The 20946-nt window shown below is 52.2% G+C and overlaps 1 protein-coding gene across 1 annotated transcript in view; it reads right to left on the bottom strand.

Annotated features, from left to right (window-relative positions):
- Window positions 1-20946, bottom strand: part of LOC119112597 (uncharacterized protein CG3556) — a 50233-nt gene that overhangs the window by 20580 nt on the left and 8707 nt on the right. The window contains exons 2-3 of the mRNA XM_037236817.1: window positions 17207-17273; window positions 751-949 (exon numbers count right to left, since the gene is read on the bottom strand). Of these exons, the coding sequence (XP_037092712.1) occupies window positions 751-949; window positions 17207-17267 (260 nt within the window). The 5' untranslated portion in view covers window positions 17268-17273. The remainder of the gene's footprint in view (window positions 1-750; window positions 950-17206; window positions 17274-20946) is intronic.

The following is a 20946-nucleotide window of genomic DNA, read 5'->3' as shown; positions in this document are numbered from 1 at the left end:
ATATATATATATATAATATACTCTCTCTCCCTCTCCCTCTCCCTCTCTCTCTCCTCTCTCTCTCTCTCTCTCTCTCTCTCTCTCTCTCTCTCTCTCTACGGACCGAACTCGCACCCCACGCGCTCCCGACAGAGTTCTTACATAACACGACCCGGACCCGTGGGCTGTTTTATATATATATATATATATATATATATATATATATATATATATATTGGAACATGCAGTGCTTCCAGAAGGCTTGAGGTGTTCGTCAGTAGTTGAACAAGAGATGTTGTGCGATGCTTGAACGGTGTAGACGCGACTTTGTCCCCGTCTGTGAGAAGCGTGACCTTCTCTCGCACAGTCGATGCATAAGCAAGTACTAGCAGCATAGCCATGAATTGTCATGACTTTGGCCGCCCTCCACCGCCAGCCAATTTGAATTTGAAAACCTTCGGGTACGCTTCACAACGCCCACTGATAGCTGTCAGTGGCAACCCGTCCACTTTGCATTTCAGCTGTTTTTGCAGTAAATATCACTACCTCCTAATTCACTGACAAATACTACGAACACAGGTGATGTAAGTACATCATTTCCAACGGGCATTTGACCTGTTCCATCGCGTGGTACCTCACGACGCTGAGGTCAGGCCTCCGACTAGGTCATGGGAGCCTGACCTCGGCTACGGTCAGCAGAGACGTGCCGTCGGTCCACACCCGAAGACGGGGTCGTCCACACCACTCCGCGACCGTAGTGGGCGCTCTTACCCCCACATGTCCACCAGGAAGTGGATCTGGAGCTGCTTGAGCGTGAGCTGGCGCTCGACTCCGGTGAGGGCGCTGGAGTTGGCCAGGGAGACGGCGATCACAGCCTTGGCCGTCTCCGAGTCCCAGCCGCCGTCCGCCCGACGCTGCGACATGACCCAGGAGAGAGCTGCAGACGCCGCCTCCGACGCCGTCCGGCCATCTGGCGGGCAACAGAGCAGTTCCGTTAACTTTGCAGCAGTGCGGCAAATTCGTCTCGGCAAAAGGTGTCATGGACACCGAGACATTTTCGTTAAAACTCCGAACAAGACCAAAATCATTGGAATCCAAATTTATTCATGCATGGAAATCAGAAATTACGAAAAGACATCAAAACTGCGAAGCCACGTGGTCCGTAAAGGTGTCACTTTTCACCAAACATACTGAATTGGGTAACACTGTTTTTTAAAGATTTAATCCAAGCCTTTTGAAAAGATGGATTTCTTGGATCAGAGCTTACGCTACACAGTGCTTGTTGTGTGATCCCTGACCATACCACCCGATCGCGCGATTCCATGCCAACTTTCTAGAATTCGTTTGAGGTGCTGGGCCGATGAGATGGACCTGTCTCGCCACAGCATCCGATATCTAACCGGTTTCGGTAGCTTTAAGTTGCGTTCTTGACATCAGAACTACTTTGTTGTAAAAGTTTGACGGTAAAACTTGACAACGAAATGGACATCAGATTGACATCAGTACTAGCTTTGAAGTATATATTTTAGCAACAGCGAGGCACAACGCGGATCTCAAGAAATCAGCTTGCTGATACGTAACCTTCATCGATGCCAAACACACAATAATCGTCTTGGGAATTGGGTTGGGCAGCGTCGCTTACGTTATTTATGCTTCGAAATGGTTTGTGTATTCGTTGCGACGAGTATGAAAGAAGAAAAAGTTGGTCAGCGGACTGATCCCGCTGGTAACGTTTCCTGTCCTTATCCTCGGTATGTGCCATCGAAACATTTCGGCTGAACCGCCTGTGTTTCGGACAGCCTTAAGGTAGCATCGGTAGCATTAGCGTCGTGGTAGGCAGCATCATTTAGGTAGTATTAGCACCGTGCATTGGATGTTGGGACGTGAGAGCTTGTTGGGATGGAATGTTCGTAACTTTTTTGTAATGTCCTTGACTTTGATCTTCGCGGTAAGTAGTTTCCCAGCCGTATTCTGGTTAGCGCATGAAAGCCTTGGACCCTAAGCCTGATTGCCTTTTGCCCCCAAATGTACCGCACATTACAATGCATTTTCTGTCTTCATCCAGGTTCTATCTCGTGAAAAACCAACCACCATTCACAGCCTAGCCTGACATTGCGAACTGACATGTCAAACATGTCAGGCACCGTTAGCTTACCGCTCATGTGCAGACAGGTATCGACCTTCCATATTCCAGCAGGTGCTGTTCAAGCGACACTACCAAGCAAACATTGAATATGTTGGAAATATTCGACGGTTCAAGCTGTGGTCCTGTCATGCGTGCTGCTATGTCATGCACAGGTGACATGCTATGCATACACAGCCTGTAATCTGTGCTATCATGTCATAGATCGTAGAAAAACCAGGAGCTCAATGTCTTTTCTTTCTATCAAGCGCATCTAAAACACCTGCTGCGTACCATGTGGTACAAAATTAGCATGATGGGCTCAGGTGCCTGGTGTGCGTGGTGTTCATCAACGTTCTTTTAAGTTTCCTCTGCCCGTATTTCCTTATTTTTCCGATGTGTATTGGGAGGGGTCAGTGAAGCATTGGCAAACTGCGCCTGCCTAAACTCTCATACTAGTACTGTGCATAGGCAACAGTCGGCTCAGCTTCAAGCGCGGTCAGTCGCCTCACAGCGAGCGGTGTAGTGGCACCGCCAGCCCCACGACCCTGAAATATGCTGTAAAATGTGCCCATGTGCCGCGCTCGGTCGGCAACGGTTCCAGTTTCACGCGAGGACAGGCCTCAAAGCTAATGAACAGGGTTCACAAAAGGTCAGAGGTCCGGCTGGAGCCCAATGCGTTCATATGAAGAGGTCCATGCAGCGCGGAACATTTTACACGAACAGCATGACTTCAGCGCGCTGCTCGGAGCTTCCATAATCAACTCAGCACCATGTGGGATTCAGAGGTCACATTCACACAATGGAAATATTTATGCAGTTTATGTTTCAAGGCATGAGACAGCAGAATGTCTCCACAGTGAGCACTCCATCTCTGGGCTGCTGCCCAGCATGCGCGTACACGTGTTGGCTTGTAAACACTTAAATTCTGCATCAATCGTGTGCGGTGTAGTTAGTATAAACCTGATCTTTACCATTCTTTTCCTATAACGTGATCGTCCCACCTTATTGTTTCACTTGGTAATCATAAGCGCAGTTTGAATAGTTCATGCTTGTCCAAAACCACTGTCTGCTCTCCAACGTCGTTTAAGCAGTACCTTTTGACATATATTTATGCGTCGATAACTCTCCATAAGGATAACAACTCTGACCCCGCGCGTCGAAAAACCAAGAGATGAACGCCTTTCCTGCGTACATCAGGTCTGTTAGTCCTTTTACCTGGTCTCGCATCGGGCAGCGACAGTCAACATCGCTTTAGCTATCAGTTGCCTATGATCTGACACCTATGTCTTCCGGACGATCTGTTCTCGCCGATGGCAATGTGTTTTGGAAGTAACTCGGGACGGAAAGGGAGAGATAAATCGACGTCAGGGACGGGCCCTAATGAAATATGAACCTCGGTGTTCCAGAAATCTCCGAATGCCACGAATCGATCGTCTGGAACTTTCACATCCCATTTTCAAAACGAAATTGCATTCATCAGCGGTAATTACAACCAAATGGAGCTCCGGGTGGTATTGGTTCGTGGTAATTCTACGTCGCCGCTAGGATTCGGGCGCGCCCGACTAACCGGCCGACGGTCAGCCGCCGTCACCCGCGGCGGCCGCGTCCGTTGCCATGCGGGCAAGGATCTCCGATAGCTGCCCCTCCCCCCCCCCCCCCCCCCCCCCCCCCCGCCCACAGCCGGCTGATCTCACTTGAACGGGTGTGCGGGGCCGACGGCGGGACGGCGACGTGTTAATGAGCTCCGGCGCGTCGACCGTCGGCAACGGAGCGCCGGCCGCCGCCGCCTGCGCCGCCCGGCTCGGGACCCGGCTTTATCGGGCCGAGGGGGACTGTAGCTTCCTCTAACAGCTGGACAGCGAAACAGATGTGCTGGCTCCGCTGGGGCTCATAATTTCCACCGCTAACTGAATGGTCCAATTAATCCCGGGACGACCCGGAGCACCATCCCCCGACGACTGTGATGTCGGGCCCGGGTCCGACTGCAGGGGCGTAGCTCTCGGCTGTCCGAACCTCAGCTATATGATTATAAAATAAGGGGAGGAAATAGCACCAAGCGCGTCACGCCTGGGGCAACACCCTCAGGAGAAGGCCTTATTATATATTATCGGGAACAGATTCCATTTGGAAGGCTTATTCTGGCCCGGTGAGACCCTCACGCTTTCTAAAAGTTAACATATAGGTTTGGGAGATATTTGATTTTCAGTTGAGAGGTCAGTGCAGGTATGTCTGTAATTTTGTACCACACCATGATGCAAAAATAACGTCATGCAAGTCTGAAAAAAGATCAAATGCTACAACAACCGTTTCCACGGAGGATTACGGCGCGCAACTTTTCAAAACCGTTAAAAAGTTCCCAACAATTTGGTTATAAGCGACACAACTTTTACGAGCGATTTGCCGCCTGAAATGCTTTGAAGAGATTTAAAATGTCGGCAAAGTCGGATATGTTGATCAAACTGCGATTTACTAGTAACAGACAAGACCGCACCTGCACAGGTAGTTATGATGTCAGGCATCCTCCCACCGAAACTTTTGAAACTGTTGAAGAGATCCGGTGGCATAATTGACAGAGACGCCACAATACAGACTCCTGCTCTTTGTATGCGTCCATGTTCACAAGTATGCAGCACTTAGAGGCTACATACCAAAGCATTTTGCACGATGAGTGATCCTTCAATTCGATGATCCTCAATGCAGGCCTTGCTACGCTCGACGCCGATTTAAGCAATAATAGTACGGCCAGCATTCAACGCCTCCAACTGATTCCCACCGTTGCCAGCCTGGCATTATCCTAGAATCTGAGAGAAACCAAAAGGCATAGACTTAAGAAACACATGTGCATAAAAGGTCTCGTTTCGGATCGCATTTTTTCTGGGTTCGATAAACATGGTGCACAATGAATAGTGCTATCTTTTCCGATCCGATCCAGCCTAGCTATTAAATTTTAGTGGAATTCCATGAGAACAATGATATTCTTGCTCAGAAATTGATACATACTGAAGCTTTGAACCAATTTTTGATAATATTTGGAAGTCTTTTAACACATTAATGCGTATTGAAGACGTCTAATAATTAGCTATATGGAACATGAATGTCTGACAAAACATAAAAATAAAGTCATAATTCTGAATAAAAAATAGGTTCTTACATTTTGCATACTGATTCTACGTATGCACCTATCGGTATCTACTTCGATCATAATCCGCACGGCAGCACAGAGTTATCGGCACCCTCGATTCAAATCGCTTAGAGACTGATCAGATTTACAGTCACCAGTTTTCAAGCAGTTCTACTCGTGAATCGGCGAAAGAGCACTATATCAGTGAGCTTCTCTCCTTTAAAGTATCTACATGATCACAATTGGGTACTTTCACATAGGCTATCGCCTTGCCCTTTTTACACCCCTCAAGGCATCTTACTGGTTTTTATGCTAAAGACATAACAATTACCAGATACGAGTGAATTTCCACACTGGTCATCCATCGGTAGTCATTTTCATTTCTAGACATTCATTTTTGCGTTCAGATGCAGAATGTCCATCAGGTTCCATCAGTCGCAAGCGTGTTGTCGAGTGACTGCGGACATATGCCACGGTTTGGGCCCTGGCGAACAGGCGCACGGCAGAACACCATTTCCAGTATTTCAAAGCATCTCACCACACGGAACAGCTTAGCCTTCCGTCAATACCAAGTAATTTGAGCCCGGTGATATTTGTGTGGCGTGAAAATTACCTCAGTTAGAAGGCGCTATTTTTTGCTACAAGTGCCAGCGACCAAAAATCTAGAACCGACTGACCGTCCAGGCGCTAATTCGCACCACCGTACATTTCAAGATCGCAAGATTGATGGCTGTTCTTATGCACGCGTACGCACATCAAGAAATGCTACTTCTGTGGTGCCACAATCCATCATTCGCCTACAGTCATCAACAAGCAGTTATGAAATAAATCCAGGCCTGATTGTTAAGAATGGAGACTCATTAGTTTCCATGCTCATTTTTTACTTCTCCCTCTTTCTTCCTCCCCACCTCTCTATCCATCTGCTTCGTCTCCCTCTCTTTTTCTTTTTCAAGAGCTTCCAATCTCCCCTTTTCTTTTATTTCTGTCTCCTTGGTTTGGTTCCGCGGTGCTTTGTTCAATAACTATATTAACTGTGTCAATCGGCACAGAGGCAGCCAAGTCACGCTTCGTCGTCTCCCGGCGCCCTATTGCGGTTCCAGACTCTGCGTCACGCTTAATACAGCAAAACGGCATGCTGCCCATAGGCGTCTCTTACTTCATTCGTGCAATTAAAGCAATGAGTGGTGGCTATCTATAATTTATACCATAACTGTTATTGCCTGTTTTGGCCGCAAATGGTATTTAGTTCATAATCACTGTGGTTCCATTTCTAAGGTAAACGACCGCTGCTGTCCGCCCCCCTCCCCTCCATCCCCCACTCTCAACCCCCTGCCCATCTGTAAGTTACAGGCCCCTGGTTCTCCGGAACGGGCCGTCGTGTGCGTGAGGGTGCAGGCCCAAAATCCATTGACTGGTATAGACCGGTCAACGCCGCATGTAACAGCATCTCAGTCGAAAAGGTCCCCTCCGCTCTTCTTGAGGGTCGTATGTATTTGCCTATTGCAGCACCTGCGCCTACCGGGGTCAGGAAACCGAGATGGGTGAACATCCCACAAGCTCCGGGCAGTGCGGCCGCTGACTGAGCAGATACTAGGGTCAATTCAGGCGCTATCACAGGGACGCGGGCGGCGACAGCGTGGTCGCTGACTGGGCGGATACTGGGGCTAATCTAGACCTATCACAGGCACGCGGGCGGCGGCAGCGTGGCCGGATACTGGGGTCAATCCAGGCACTATCACAGGCACGCGGCGGTGGCCGTGTGGCCGCTGACTGGGCGGACACTGGGGTTAATCCAGACGTATCACAGGCACGCGGGCGGCGACAGCGTGGCCGCTGACTGGGTGGATACTGGGGGTCAGTCCTGGCGCTATCACAGGCACACAGACTCGGACAATGTGCTCGTTCGCCGGGCGGGCACTGGGCTCCGGCACAGGCCATTTGCCTGTGCCCACCGCCGAGAGCAGGCGAGCTCCCTGGCCTCTGGGGGCTCCGGAAGAAATCGTTAGAAGGAGAGCCCAGAGAGGCCCAAACACACAAGGTTCGCTACGCCATTCCCGCACCGCCTCCCGTAGATAGATGAACTCAATGGTGGCTGCAACGGCGCCGTTTGTTCTGTCTGGCAGGTCGTGTTGCTTTAGGCGCCGGGGCGCAGAAGCTCGGTTGCATGCATCCATTCTGCGCTCCGCTTCGTAGAACCGAGAAAATATCGTAGAAAAAGGAAACATGCGATATGTATGTGGCTATTACAGCGGGCTTACCTCCGGCAAGAATGGCCAACGGTCATTCTCGTCCAACGGTCAAGGCGTGCTGCCTACCGTTGTCGCCAATGGACCATTGAGCGTTTTAAAAGGGGGGCTCGAGCGGAGCCTGACTAAATGCTGGCAAGTGGCGCTCCGGAATGAGCTGTTAAATCGCCATGCCAGAAACAAATGCTTGGTACGTTGGCCTCAGTTGGTTTTTTTCCATGGAAGGAAGTGTGATGTTTGCATTTATACACGTTGAAGTAGCTCAGGTACACGCGTGTCTAAGCGTAGCCATCTAACTAAAGCAGCTCAAGCTCTTGCACGGTATTTGACTTAAGGTCGTAGACAATACGCCAATCAACGTCATCCCAATGTCCTGTCATGTCATGTCATGTCAGTGTAACATAAAGAATTCGGCGCTGTTCCACCCCACTGTTCCATTAAATCTCAGGGCATGGAATGTGACACTACTGCAGCCTCCAGGCAGCTTGCCTGCCTCGTCAGCGGCTGGGGACGATCGTCTGCCCTTTCCCGTGGACGGGGCAGGCGTCTGCCCGCCGGCCGTCCGCCCGCCGGGCAGTGCGCCTGCCGCCCCGCTGCCATGAACGAGCCCGACCGAGGCCGGGCGGCACAGGTCGCGCCTGTGGACGGCGAGGGCGTGGTCGGCCGTCGAGCCTCCGATATCGACCGCAGCTGACCTGTCCAGCGACGGGCACCTGCTGTCCCGCGCACGTGGTCCGAGGCCGCGTGCAGCGGCCGCCGCCGTGCTCCTTCACTCGTATCGATCAGCTGACATGAAGCCAATCGGTATGCCCTTTGAAGACGGGACAGCGGCGGTTGGAAACGAGGAGCTGTTTTCAGGCAGATGATGCAACCGCCAGGCACCATTGGACGCCGACAAAGACCATTTAACCGTTGGTCACCTGACGTGACTACTTCTATATACCGGCCCCAACGAATGGGGCCTGACAGCCCCACCCCCTCCAATTGAAACTGCCTTTTGGACCAGGACAGATAGAGCATCATGATAAAAAGTAGTGCGTCACTCGTAATCTAAGCTATCTAGATAGGTTATTTTTTGCCTCAGTTCAATAACTGACCTTCCATTTGATGAAAATAATCGTATGCGGGTAATGTCGGAAATGGAAATAAGTGTTCTTGCCGGTAGGATTTACAAACATGAAAGCAAAACGTAACTTTTGTAAGCACCTCTGATGTCTGATAGATCCATATGTTACACTGGGATAAGTGAGGGACCTGTCAGATCATGAGAACTTTACCACAGGTGAAATGTCCATTGGAGTAAACAATATTTGTCCCAACTATCCGTAGTTGCCATGCTGGACAAGGTGAGGTGGTAGAGAAACGGCCAAGGTACTTGTCGTCTTCTAAGCTGTCAAAGCGTCCCTTTTCCTTTTTTTAGTAAATTTTGCGACCCCTGAGGTCCAGCTAGATCGCTGGGATCACGCAAGCTGTGTATTGTAAAACAGTATGCGACGAGGCTATTTGCGCGACGATCGTCGGACAAGCGCAGTTTAAATTCAGATAAAATTTCAGATCGGAATTATTTGGATGATGCATTTCAACTGCGGCAGATCACAATCAAACTTGCAAACGAGGCCTCTTATGTGTCGTATGATAGCCATCCACATTGCAAGGACGAGATAAACGGCACAAAAACGTATACAGGAGATATGCCTGTTCCAGCGAGGTAACAGGGTCTTACATGTATGCCAGTATAATCAGCATGCAGATGTTCGCAGTGAAGACCAGGACCAGGCAAAGACGCTCGAAATGCATAGGACTCATGTTGCAACCGCTATGATTCCCAGGGGAAGGATGTGGACTTCAAATGCTGCACTCAGGCGCCAATAATTTAACGTCATGCCCTTGTTTTAGCTTTGGCAGGTCAGTGTTGCTTGCAATTAAGTACTCGTACGCAAATTTATTTGAAAAACGGAAAAAGACCAACAAAGCACGTCCGCACTAACCGCGGCGATATTTCTGTTTTACATGTCCCCGGCCTACCACGCCCTGGACCTGATAAATTCAGTAAAATGCTCTGACCACGACGCTCATCAACAATAATTTCGATGGATGCGGATAATTGCAATACCCTTACACCCTCAGTTCTAATAATAAAACACATAGTAGCACATCCAAACTGTCAATGCCTGAAATGCATCTTTGATTTGGAAAGAACTGTAACTGACTTGAGCTCTACAAGGAACTTATAAGTCTTGACCTGCTTGGAAAAGGGGCTGAGAAAAAAGTGAAATGATGGGAAAAACGACACCCAGTCAAGTACTGAAGAATCTGAGTGATGCATTTGCAATTGAAGAAGTTATTCAGAAAAAGCCTCACAGTCGATCAAGCCTGTTGGCCCTCTCCTCCACCCCTGGCGGCCGAGGGTTAATAGCCGATTTGCATAGAGCCGTCGGAGGCGGGCGCCTTTCGCCTTGTCTGCGGCAGTCCCCCGACCAGGAATGGAATTCCCCTGACTGAGCGGCATCGTTCGACAGACAAAAACAGGCTCCCGGCACACCAATCGCCACATTCCTGCGCGGCTCCTCTGCCGTCGGCCGTGGCTGTGATGCCGGCAGCCGGCGGTGGCGAGAGCGCCTGCCGCTGCCGGAGAGGGCCCCGCCCCGCCGCCGCATTTAATCAGCGCAGTCCTACTATTTTCTAGCGGAACGAGATTGGACGGCGATCGTGGCTGGCAAGCAGATGCGAGACATCTATGAAAATTGTGCATTGTACGTGACTTGTGTCGGAGCGGCAGCGAGCGGCTCGGGTGGGCCGAGCACGACCGCCGGCCGGCCGGCACCCGCCGCCGACCTTTCGAAGTCGAATCGATACCAGCGTGATTATTAGCGGCGGAGTCGGCCAGCCGAGAAAGTCAAACACTTGGGCGGCGGGCAGGCCAGGCGGAATAAGCCGATATTGAGCCCCCGGCTGTCGAGAAGGTGGCGGCAATCAGCCAAGCCGTCACGAGTCATCAACGCTGCAGGCGGGAGCGCCCGACGGCCGCCGGTGCGGCGCCGCTCGGTGACATTTCGTGCCGCCGCTCGTCCGCCGGATTTGCCGACGATTGGTGCCGGCCGGCGACGTCTCAGCGGGCCTAAGTCACCGTGTTCGGTCCCGGCGCGCCGGGGGCGATGACACAGGTCATATATCGCCCGTCGAGTTCTGTCCCGGCTGGGGAGCTCCGGGGCCTGTCTGGTCAGGGGAGCCAGGGAGAGCTGAACCGGGAGGTACCGAGGCACTGCAGCAAAATATTCAGCATCGGTGGCCAGTGGCACGTGACACACGAGTGTAAAAAGTGACTTAGCAAATGAAAGCGTAGCCATTTCTCTCTGTTTCATTAGCCTGTGGAGAATATAAAGACAATAAACTGTTCTGCGGGCGGCAGATCTCCGCTACGTTTAGATGCTGATGGAAACGCATCTTTGACTCGGAACACGAAACCACAGAAGCGAGAGGTGGGGAGGGGGTAACCACCAATGCCAACTGACATGCATCTGGTGATCCCGCGCCTTAATGATTTTATCCGTGGCGCGCCCTCAGGTTTCCCTGGCCTAGGTGGCTCGCTTACAAGTTTCGAGACCGGGGTGCAACTTTCTAAAATCGGCTGTGGTGGGGACAGAGCCATTCAAGTTGCCCTAACCTACTCCTAATACTACTCTTTCCCGAATGTTGGCCGATCTTATTCGGGTCCCTTTCAAAATTGAATCAACAATTGGTCAGCTCCAAAACTGTTTTGTTATTGAGGAATAACTTTGCATTTAAGGCCAATGTGATAGTGATGATTGTGATATACGATGATGATGATATTGATAGTGATGTGTTTAGATGCCTGGTGTACCAGCAGTTCAGTGACTTGCTGCATTTCATCGGATCAGTATTCCTTTCTTTGCTCATTACGAATGGGGGGGGGGGGGGGCCGCCTGCTCCCGAAAGCCTACAAAGTGACACCCCTGCCTCTAGGGATGCTATTTTTATCAGTCTCAGCTTTGGGAAAGAGCTGGGGTCAATCCGGCGAGAAACCTTTTTTGTTAGTGTTTGGTTTGTGGTAGGTTTAGCAATTGTTCCTGCTGAGCCCTCCAGGTTATTTTTACAAATGCACCCCAACATGTACAAAGTCATGTTTTACTGAAACAACTGAACATTTTACGTGAGTTGTCGGGTGCGTTTGCGAGGAACATTATCTACATACAAAAGACGGTAGAAATAGCCTTATTCCTCGAAGAGAAACCAGAAGAATGGAAATATAGATGCGTTGATATTTCGGCAGCATGCCTTCGGCGAAACAGCAGCAAAAGATAACAACAGCAGCCTCTGCTGTTGTTTCGATAAAGGCATGTTGCCGAAATATTAACGCAGCTATCTCTCCATTCCTCAGGTTCTTCTCCGCGGAACGAGGCCATTACTACTGTATTAACTGTAAATTTCAATAGTGCCCCTAAATAATGTTGAGATGCAAAGATCTTGTTTTGATGACGAAACAGCGTCTATCAGATGCTCCGATGTGATAGAACTCCATGCGAACGTTAATTCTATGGGAAGGCGCACCTGAGAGGTGTTGTACGTAGTGTTTTATGCTCTCCACAAATGATGTAATTGTGAAGACCGTTATAGCATCAGGATTATGTCGGTAGAATACAACCAGCTTTGATTTCTCGTGTTTTTCCTGAACGCATGCATTTGGAAGATCTTTCAACTCGGATCAAATAAACAAAACCTCGTTTAATTCGCTATCAGCAGGCACTGGCTAATTGTTCTGGACGGGCTCTGTTCCTCAGAGCAGTCAGTAACTTAGCAGCGCTTTGGGAGAACGTCGCCGTTGGGTGTCGATGCGCAGCCGTGCTGGAAAACACGTCGTATATCTGGTACCGCTACGATGCTGCCAGATCGTGGTACGCATCGCCGCAACCTGGTGGAATTGGGTTTGATTTTGCTGGTCTTGGTCAACGGTTCTGCTGGTCCGGCGCCCACGGCGGCCTGCGCGGTAGCGAAGAAATAACGCGTGGCTGGCTGGTGGACTTCAATTTGATTCGGTTTTTGGTTGTTGCTGGTCTGTCTTCGATCAGTTGATAAAAATGAATTGCAAGTGCCTGGAGAGCAACGTATCATATGGCCACTTTAGGAGGTTTTCAAAAGTGAGCAATCACTAAGCATTAATGCGAAGATGTCAGAACAAAGAAATAGGCAAAGCGATTGAAGTGCACGCATTCATGTACATGTGCTCATGTACGTGCGTTCATGCGACCGCTCGTGGGGTTCGACCAGCCATTGTTCTAAAGACGCTTTGCTCGCGATGATGTTAGTTCCAACGGCCATGAGAAAGCTTTGCGTACTCGTCCATGCCAGTCTCCATGGACCGCCTCAACACACACGTATTTTGTGTACAAACGCAAAAGTTAGACCACTATCACAATAAAATTAATGCCGGCACATCAGCGGGGACGTCCCTGGCTCTCACCTACCGGATGATTTACGTAGTGGCAAATAGTCTACTAAAAATGGTTCTGCAAAAAAATTTCCCCCGCTCGGGATTACTTTTTGACATTCTGTATGAATCACGAGGGGAAAGCATCACTGTCAATGTAAATGCTCTGAAGATTGAAGGCTGTTGACGTGCCATAACCCGTGGTGCAATATAACAAAAGGTTAAAGCTTCAGGACTGTTTAAGGAGGGGCTTATGGTTTGCGTCCAGTTAGCCAACCTGTTTTGAATTAACCCATGCGACATACGTGCGAGCCTCTGTTCCCCGCTTTCCCAAATACAAATCACTGCCACCATCTTCCGAGAGGTGAGTCACACGTACCCCATCCTCACGAGGCACGAGCTGTCCTCCTGTCTTCACAGACACCCGCTAATGTTCGCTGAGATACCTGCCCTTTCATTACAGACTGTCGCATCTGGTGCCTACCACTGCAGATTGCATACTAAATCCCTGAGGTATGAGTCAGTGCTTTCATCTCATAGAGGCACTTACTTCATACAGATTTCATCCTTCCGGAGCGTCTTCCAATGCGAGCCTCTCCCCATCTCGCCGAGGTTAAAGCCACTGCTACCGTCTCCCCGACTTCAGACTACTGCTCATCTCCCACCACTTCTGCAGAGCGCCGGCCGTCTCCGCCTCCTCGCTTTACCCGTCGCTGCAGGGCGCCGGTCGGCTCTACCTCCCCACGGCACGTCGCCTCCGCGGCCGTCTCAGCTCCGGCAGCGGCTGGACATTCCGCGCGCGTCCGGCCGCACGCGATTGGGCCGGGCGCGGCGGCCGTTTTTTGCTGCTCGGTGGCCGGCCGGCTGGAAAATTGCGCCGGGTGGTGCCGAGCGCAGCACGGCGGGGTCGCCGAGAGGAAGACACCCCGTTAGTTTTTTTTTGGACCAGGCCCTCTCAGCCAAGCCTGTTTGTCATGCACTGCGGACACAATTGGTGGGGACTGGGGAGCCCGCCCTCTGTTTTGCTGCTTAAAGCCGCCATGAGTTGGTCGCAAAGCGATTTCCAGCCCTAACAACAACGAAGAAAGCATGTTAGCAATGTTTTTGTTGCGAAGCAGTTGCTACCAAAGGCCAGCGTAATGTAATGGTGTTCAATGCACGGACTTTATGCTGCAGCCTTGCTCTGGACATAGCAATGCACGCGTCGCGTGGTGTTGATCATGTCATCCATCTGCAGCAGTCAGACACGCGGCGTCTTGAGGGCGCAGACCCTCACAAGCGGGGCTTCTCGGCACCGATGTTCGAGCGCGCAGCGGGGTCCCTCGGACGGTCCGGTCCCAGTCCCGGGTGCCGCGAGCCGCTGCGGCGGCGGCCAGCATGGCGTCCGGCGGTGCCCTGTCGTCGCGGCCAGCGCCCGCTAATGAGACGGGCCAGGCTCTGTCGGCCCGGCCCGGCCCGGCCCGGCCCCGGCGCGCCGCTGGCGCCTCTGTTGTCTCGCCGCCGCGGTCGATGCTAACACGTATCGCATCTCGTCACGCCGCGCCGAATGCGAGAGCGGTAATCAAATCGACGGGTTGAAATGCGCGCAGCCAGCCATATTGCCATTATACAGCACAACGAGGTGGCATGGGGCGGGCGGAGGGCTCCGCTGGCCGGGCTCTCATCCGGTTAAGGGCGAGGGCTGGTGAGTGTCGAGGGAGGCGGCAGCAACTGCCAAGGCGCGGAGAGCCGGCAACTGGGGTCGTAAACGACGCGGCAGTGGCGGGGGAAGATGGGCAGATCAGAGGCCCGATGATGCTAAGCATGCAAGAGTACCGGGTATGTATAGCTGTTATTGGCAAGCCGTTGACGAATGCGATTATCGTTTAGGCGAATTCATCGTCAGCATCATCGTTGATTCCTGACAAGAGATGCACACAGAGTGGTTCTTCAGTCAACGACCAGTCAGTGACCCTGAAGAATACGCAGTAAAGGATAGGGGAATACATCAAAATATGAGGTATATATTCACGACGCCAAATTACGGTTATTTACGTCTCATCCTCAGATAACAGTCTAAGTTGCCACCTGGATAGGATATCGCACGATGAAACCTAGAAATGTCTCTGTTTAGTAAGTATGCTCCTCGACGCGTCATTGTTTGATTGCGTCATCGAACCTCGCGGAACATTAATTGAGAGCCAGTTGACAGCCTTTTTGTCTGGAAATCGTCACGAACGCCAGATGTGAGCGACTCGACCGCTATATTTTTTCTCGGACTTGATCGCGGCAGAGGTTATGAATTGGCAAGGATTTGAATGATGACGTTATGGCACCATGAATTCCAAGGTGATCTTCAAATTTTCTTCCTGAAATACTCTCCCCATTTTAAGTGGGCGCATAGCTCAGAAACCGGAGTGGCGTAGGTCTTGAAAAGGGCAGGACTGTGAACTCACCAAGAGGTCTTCAAGATGGCTATTTCAGCTTGAAATTCCATTTAACTGTGTGATCCTAGGACTCCCTGGGACACGAATCCGATGGTGGGTGAATTTGGATTTATGTTCTGATTCGAAATTATGAAGCATCAGAGTGGATTTGAACACCCGATTTTAAAAAACCGAATTAGCCAGGCTTCAACCGAATTCATAAGCTCTTGGCTGATTGGTGTTGCATTTCTGAATCAAACCAATTAACAGAAGAAGCGCTGGTGCCAGTCTGTGTAGGCATCAAATTTTTGGCCTTTGTAGACGCAGTCAAAGACGTGACAAGGTAATCTATGTCTCCTACGGTATTCTAACGTCATAACTAAGACTGCTTGGTTCTATGCGCTGTTAAAAAAATAATTGCGACCACAACTATTCTTTTCGGTATTAGTCTAAAAAGTAATTACTTCCAGGAAGAAATCGGCGTTACACTATATTATTTCCAGACCACGCGGCAAGGGTCTCAAAAAATAAGCCAAGTCAGGCATTGATCCACTATTTCTCGGTCCAAGTTCTAGCAAGCCACACTCTTGGGAAGCATCATATTTACGCAATGATGAACGCACGGGTATCAGTGTGCGTTCTTTTGTGAGGGCCCTAGCCTCCCCAATGTTGAGTTACCCCCCCCCCCCCCCTCCCCAATGTTGGCTTGGCCTCCCGATGTTTTTGGCTGCAGCACTGCATAAAACGTCGGTAAAAGATGATCATAAAACAGAGACTGTTTTCTAATCTTTCTGCGTAGTGGCGTCTCGACCACTTTCATAACAAAAAGTCATGCTTGCTCTCACCACACTATACAAATCGTAACAGGTAAGCGGCTAAACAATGCAATAAACTTCACATACCTAGCGCTATAAGACACGCAGTGGTTTGAGGTTTAAGTGAAAAGCTCTGAAATACGGGGATGACATATGTCCTTCATGGCTAACCCCGACCCCGTCCTCCGCAATCAAGATGCGTGCCGCCCCCCACGACCGTCACAAAAGAGCGCCATCGGCGCCCTAAAATGGCCTCTAAAGGGGCGCCTTCACGTGCTGATCAGAAGAGACGCATCCAGTGCGTCCAGCGCCTGCTCCCTGGATCCAATCCTGCATGACTTCTGTTCTGCTCAAATTAAAGACTTATTAATTATACAAAAACAAAAACCTATTTTGCATTCAATCAAAATAAAGTGGACTAAATACGATGAAAAATGAGGGGGAGGGGGTAAGCTGTCCGGACTTCTGTTCCGCATCCAATAATTAACAAAATTAACAACCCTGGGTGACCGATGTCCTCAAAACTGAAAATCGACCCGTGTAATCGAGATCACATACACTTTTACACATGCGGGCCGTGGCAGACTGCTGTGTTCAAGAAGACCCTCTTGCCGAGTGGACGCCTAAGCGTTCCTTCCCTTACTAACAATTCGTGGCGACGCCGACGGTTTAAGTCACTACGAGAGCTGTTTTTCCTTCGCTGTCACAGTAAACTGGCGAACTGGTGATAGCGGTGTAAGGCCTTCAACCATAGCAGCTAGGTACGACAGCAACTAAAATAATGCAAACAATTCTGGACTCAGGGCTCGGTCCGCAAAAAAACACCGACATTGACGTGTCACATCCAGTTTATTTGAAGAAAATATCAGTCTAAAAGCATATTTCACCGCAATTTACTCGCACATCGACAAACAGTTTTGTATCGAATAATGATTTGAAGGGTTCGAATGCCTGATGATTTAAATTCGAGAATTTGCTGGGTTCGAATCGTTTTGAACCTATTCAAATCATAATATTCGGCTCCATTTCCGAAGGCTTCCGCGGACAGCTCTCCGGACGGGACGCTCACCTTGTCCTAGCGCCGGCGCCACCAGGGCGACTGCGATGCAGATGAGCCACAGACACTTCATTGCTGCCTGAAACACACGAACCAAAGGCACGCTGTCAGCACGGCTGACTAAACTACCAACCACGTCATCGATGAAGAAAAGACGAGCCAGAGACACCTCATCTTTGCCTGAAACGCACGGACCAAAGGCACGCTGCTCAAGCCACCGGTGGCTAAACGGCTGACTTTGTCAACCCAGCCGTCGCCGAAGGACTACGCCACGTGTGGTCGGCCTTTGTACTGCAGCTGCAGCACGAAATCTAATCGAGAACCACTTCACCTGGTCAGCAGACAGCTCGCACTCCCGCGGCTCCCCGGAGGCTCACAATGCACGACAGTCTCGCAGTCGTACCCAAATTACTGTGTGCATAAATAAACACGGGCAGGCCCAGCAGCTAGCACATGCCGGTCGCGCGACATCACCGGCTGCAACGCACTGCAGCAGCACCGTTATTGGCCACGTGCGACATGCCAAAGCGTCGCGACAGCAGGATCCGGGCCGGATGTCTGAGCGGCCGGGGCACTATAAGACACGACTTCAGCGCGTCACCTTCTGTCCCAAGTGTGACACAGCAGCTGGGGACTGAATGTCTACAATAGAGTCGGTGAGCACGGCTGCAGGGGAAACTCACTCGTCGGGGCGGTGCAGCACGGCTACGGGTTTACAGTCACCCAGGGGGCAGTACGGCGGGCAGCATGGTCACCCGGAGGGCCCCACTCGCCACACGACCATGGTGGATATACCGTAGAGACACAATTAGTGGTGCCAGCCAACTGCAGATGTCCTTGTTTGACCTGGAAACCATTCATCCCGTTTAGTTGTAAAAGCTTTGATCATATGTGATTTAGAGTAGGCATTCTAGTGGCTGGTGTGTTGCGTACGCGTATGTAAACACATGCTGTTAGATCTTAAACACGAAGGATTGAAACCACGCCAGTGCCGTTTGTGCTGTACATCAAATGGACGCCTTCATTTTCAAACAGACAGCGAAGCCCTTCCTCCTCGATTTTTAGGGCCTTGTGAGGTGCGAGAAAAGAACAGGTAATTTGTAGGGAAACACAACTTTTGCTTGTATCTGTCGCTATCGAGTCCACAATCCTCAACAAAACTTCGGGCGCATTCCGTTGCTCAAAGGAGATGAGACGAACAGCCGTTCCTACAGTCATTTTTTAATAACGCAACATGCCAGCAAATGCCTGTAAAGCAATCCGTGCCAGCAAGCTCCCACCACCGCATTCATTTAGCTGCGGAACCCAAATTTCATTTGGTGGCTTCATAATCCCAGCTTGCATTAGGTGGAGTTGGCGGCGGCCGTAAATTCTGGCAGCCGGTGCGGAACGGCCGGGGCGGAGCCGACCGGGCCGGCACCTGAGCAGACACCCCCGCCATCCTCATCACATAACCGATCGGACAAAAACCAGACCGGGCAGACACCGATGGTGGAGCGGGCGCCTGGCCGGCCGCCGCCGCGCACCCGCCCCGCGGCACATTAGACAGGCCCGCACGCGTGCCGCCTCTGCCGGAGCCTGTGCCGGAGCCGCCGCCGCCGCGCGCCCGCCCCGCGGCACATTATACAGACCCGCACGCGTGCCGCCTCTGCCGGAGCCGGTGCCGGAGCCGCCGCCGCCGCGTACCCGTCCCCAGGCACATTATACAGATCCCGCACGTGCCCCGCGGAGCTGCTGCCGGAGCTGGTGCCGAAGCCGCTGCCGCCATGCTCCCGTCCCAGGGCACATCAGGCCGACACCGCGCGTGCCGCCGCTGCCGGAGCGGCCGGTGGCGTGCTCGACTACCGCAGTGGCGTGGACGACCTCATTATGGCGTACGAAATGGTGTTTTCTGCCGCTTTATGGCCTCCATTCAGCAGTTATGTCCAGTATTTTTGAACGAAGGAAATCATCTGGGGTTTTGAGCCCGGACATTGCAGTACGTCTCAATCAACGCTGGGGACGCTCGAGTAATAGTCGCTTAAATGGATCGCATGATACACGTGAATCCGTGTTCACGAGTCTTTTTCGTTTCAAGCTGAAGCACATAAATGGGTAGAACATGCGGCGTGGCAGATGTGGCAGCATGCACAACAACTTACCCCCAGTGATCACAATGTTTCTGTGCCCATCAACAAATGTATCTGTTGAAAAATGATAGATCGTGCAGCTTTACCGCGCCGACTTATCTAGGGGTCCTCCTGCCCTGGGCGCTATTAAGAGTTCACCTGACTCTTCAGTAATTTTTCAGAATGCTGAATTTGACAGATCACGTTGAAATATGCCACATTTGTACACTTGAAAGAATTATCTACCCATAATTTCAAAATATATTGGAAATAGACAACTCTGAAGCAACAACAGTTTCGGCCGATGGCGTGTCACATTGGTCTGGAGTTGCCTATGGCAACGTTTGTTTGCCTGCTATATGTTTGCATCCACATAGCTTCCGGTGTCGATAATGTTTCCGTCGTTTGCTCATCGTGTGCCCGACTGATGGCCCAATGTGGCAGAAGTGTGAGCTCGACAGAGCACAGCTTCGTGATCTGCACTCTCCTCAGTTCCTCTCGTTCGTCGCACAGCCTGAAGCGCTGTGAAATCGCGGCCCGAAACATTCCTTACACGTGAGCGGCTGCTTGCTGCTCCTCGCACCGTCCCGGAGCACCTCCTCCCGCTGTCGCTCGGTCTCAGTCCGGTGCCGTACCCGGCCCAGCTGTGGTGTTGTCCTGCCCGGCACCCTCCCGCCGTCAGGCCGAGCTGGGGTACGGTCCAGCCGGGCACCCTCCCGCCGTCAGGCCGAGCTGGGGTACGGTCCAGCCGGGCACCCTCCCGCCGTCAGGCCGAGCTGGGGTACGGTCCAGCCGGGCACCCTCCCGCCGTCAGGCCGAGCTGTGGTGCGGTCCGGCCCGGTGCCTTAGCCGTCCCGGCCCAGCTGTGGTGTTGTCCGGCCCGGCACCCTACCGCCATTCCCGGCCGACTGTGGTGTGGCCCTGCCCAGTACCCTACCGCCATTCCCGGCCGACTGTGGTGTGACTCTGCCCGGTACCCTGCTGCTCTTCCTGACCGAGCTGTGATGTGGTCCAGCCCGGTACCGTTCCTGACCCAGCTGTGGTGCAGTCCAGCACCCTCCCGCTCTCCCCGTCTGAGCTGTGGTGCGGTCCGGTCCGGTACCCTCACGCCGCCTCGGCCGAGCTGCGGTGTGGCTCTGCACAGCACCCTCCTGCTCTCCCTGACCGAGCTATGATGTGGCTCTGCTCGGTACCCTCTCGCCCTCCCTAGCCGAGCAGTCATGCGGTCCGGCTCGGTACCATTCCTGACCGAGCTGTGGTGCGGTCCGGCCCGGTGCCCTCCCGTTGTCCCCGGCCGAGCTGTGGTGCGGTCCGGCCCGGTACCCTCCCGTCGTCCCGGTCGAGCTGTGGTGCGGTCCGGCCTGGTACCTTCGCCGTCTCGGCCGAGCTGTGGTGCGGTCCTGCCCGGCACCCTCCCGTCGTCCCCGGCCGAGCTGTGGTGCGGTCCGGCCCGGCACCCTCCCGTCGTCCCCGGCCGAGCTGTGGTGCGGTCGGGCCCGGCATCCTCCCGTCGTCTCCGGCCGAGCTGTGATGCGGTCCGGCCCGGTGCCCTCCCGTCGTCTCCGGCCGAGCTGTGATGCGGTCCGGCCCGGTGCCCTCCCGTCGTCTCCGGCCGAGCTGTGATGCGGCCCAGCCCGGTGCCCT

The sequence above is a fragment of the Pollicipes pollicipes genome, unplaced genomic scaffold, assembly GCF_011947565.3.
Source record: "Pollicipes pollicipes isolate AB1234 unplaced genomic scaffold, Ppol_2.1 Scaffold_7261;HRSCAF=8764_pilon_pilon_pilon, whole genome shotgun sequence".
NCBI classification, from domain to species: domain Eukaryota; kingdom Metazoa; phylum Arthropoda; class Thecostraca; order Pollicipedomorpha; family Pollicipedidae; genus Pollicipes; species Pollicipes pollicipes.
This window is presented reverse-complemented; position numbering and strand designations above follow the sequence as displayed.